The sequence below is a fragment of the Calidris pugnax genome, unplaced genomic scaffold (genome assembly GCF_001431845.1).
Source record: "Calidris pugnax isolate Ruff unplaced genomic scaffold, ASM143184v1 scaffold479, whole genome shotgun sequence".
Classification (NCBI taxonomy): Eukaryota; Metazoa; Chordata; class Aves; order Charadriiformes; family Scolopacidae; genus Calidris; species Calidris pugnax.
The window spans coordinates 1-935 of NW_015091188.1; the positions used below are offsets into that span (position 1 = coordinate 1).

A 935-nucleotide genomic window follows, 5' to 3' on the forward strand; every position below is an offset into this window, starting at 1 on the left:
GTTCTTCTTGCCCACACTTTGACCCTGAGAGTCACCTCCAACCGTTCGGCCCGATTTTGACCCCGGACCTGAAAAATGGCAAAAGGTGGTTTTGACACTACAACAGCCAGGAAAGCCTGCAGACCCAAAGTCTGTCTGGCATTGCAAGCAGTTCCCAGAGAAGCTCCAAAAAATGGACAGTTCTTCTTGCCCACACTTGAGGGTCACCCCCTACATGTAGGGGTCTGTAGGGGTCTGTAGGTTGTATAGGGGTCTGCAGCAGTCCGTAGGGGTCTGCAGGGTTCCGTAGAGTTCCACAGGGGTCTGCAGGGTCCCTGAGGACTCCTATAGACCCTTATAGTCCCCTGCAGACCCCTACGAACTCCTACAGACCCCTATGAACCCCTACGAACCCCAATCATGGTGGCCTTGGCCATGGTGTCCTCAGTGTCCCTGGGGTCCCCATCCCTGATGTCCCTGGTCATGGTGTCACTGGTCAGGGTGGCCTTGCCCATCGTGTCCCCATCCCTGGTGTCCCCTACCCCTGGTATCCCCAGTCATGGTTTCCCTGATCATGGTGACCTTGGCCATGGTGCCCCCATCCCTGGTGTCACTGGCCATGGTGGCCTTACCCATGGTGTCCTTGTCCCCAGTGTCCCTGACCCCAGCATCCCTGGCCTTGTTGTCCCTGATCATGCTGGCCTGGGTCATGATGTCCCCAGTGTCCCTGGGGTCCCTGACCCCCGGTGTCCCCATCCCTTGTGTCCCTGACCCCTGGGGTCCCCAGTCATGTTGTCACACGTCATGGTGACCCTGGCCATAATGTCCCCATTCTTGGTGTCCCTGACCTCTGGGGTCCCCAGTCATGGTGTCCCTCATGCCTGGTGTCCCTGATCCTGGTGACCTTGCCCATGGTGTCCCCATCCCCACGTCCCTGCCCCCATTGTCCTTGCCCC

General features: G+C 58.8%; 1 protein-coding gene across 1 annotated transcript in view; it reads left to right on the forward strand.

Moving 5' to 3' along the window:
• Nucleotides 1–538: 538 nt before the first annotated feature.
• The window catches only part of LOC106898324 (25-hydroxyvitamin D-1 alpha hydroxylase, mitochondrial), an 11,263-nt gene continuing 10,866 nt past the window's right edge, over nucleotides 539–935 (forward strand). Inside the window, 1 exon segment of the mRNA XM_014959505.1 lies at nucleotides 539–685. Within this exon segment, the coding sequence (XP_014814991.1) occupies nucleotides 539–685 (147 nt within the window).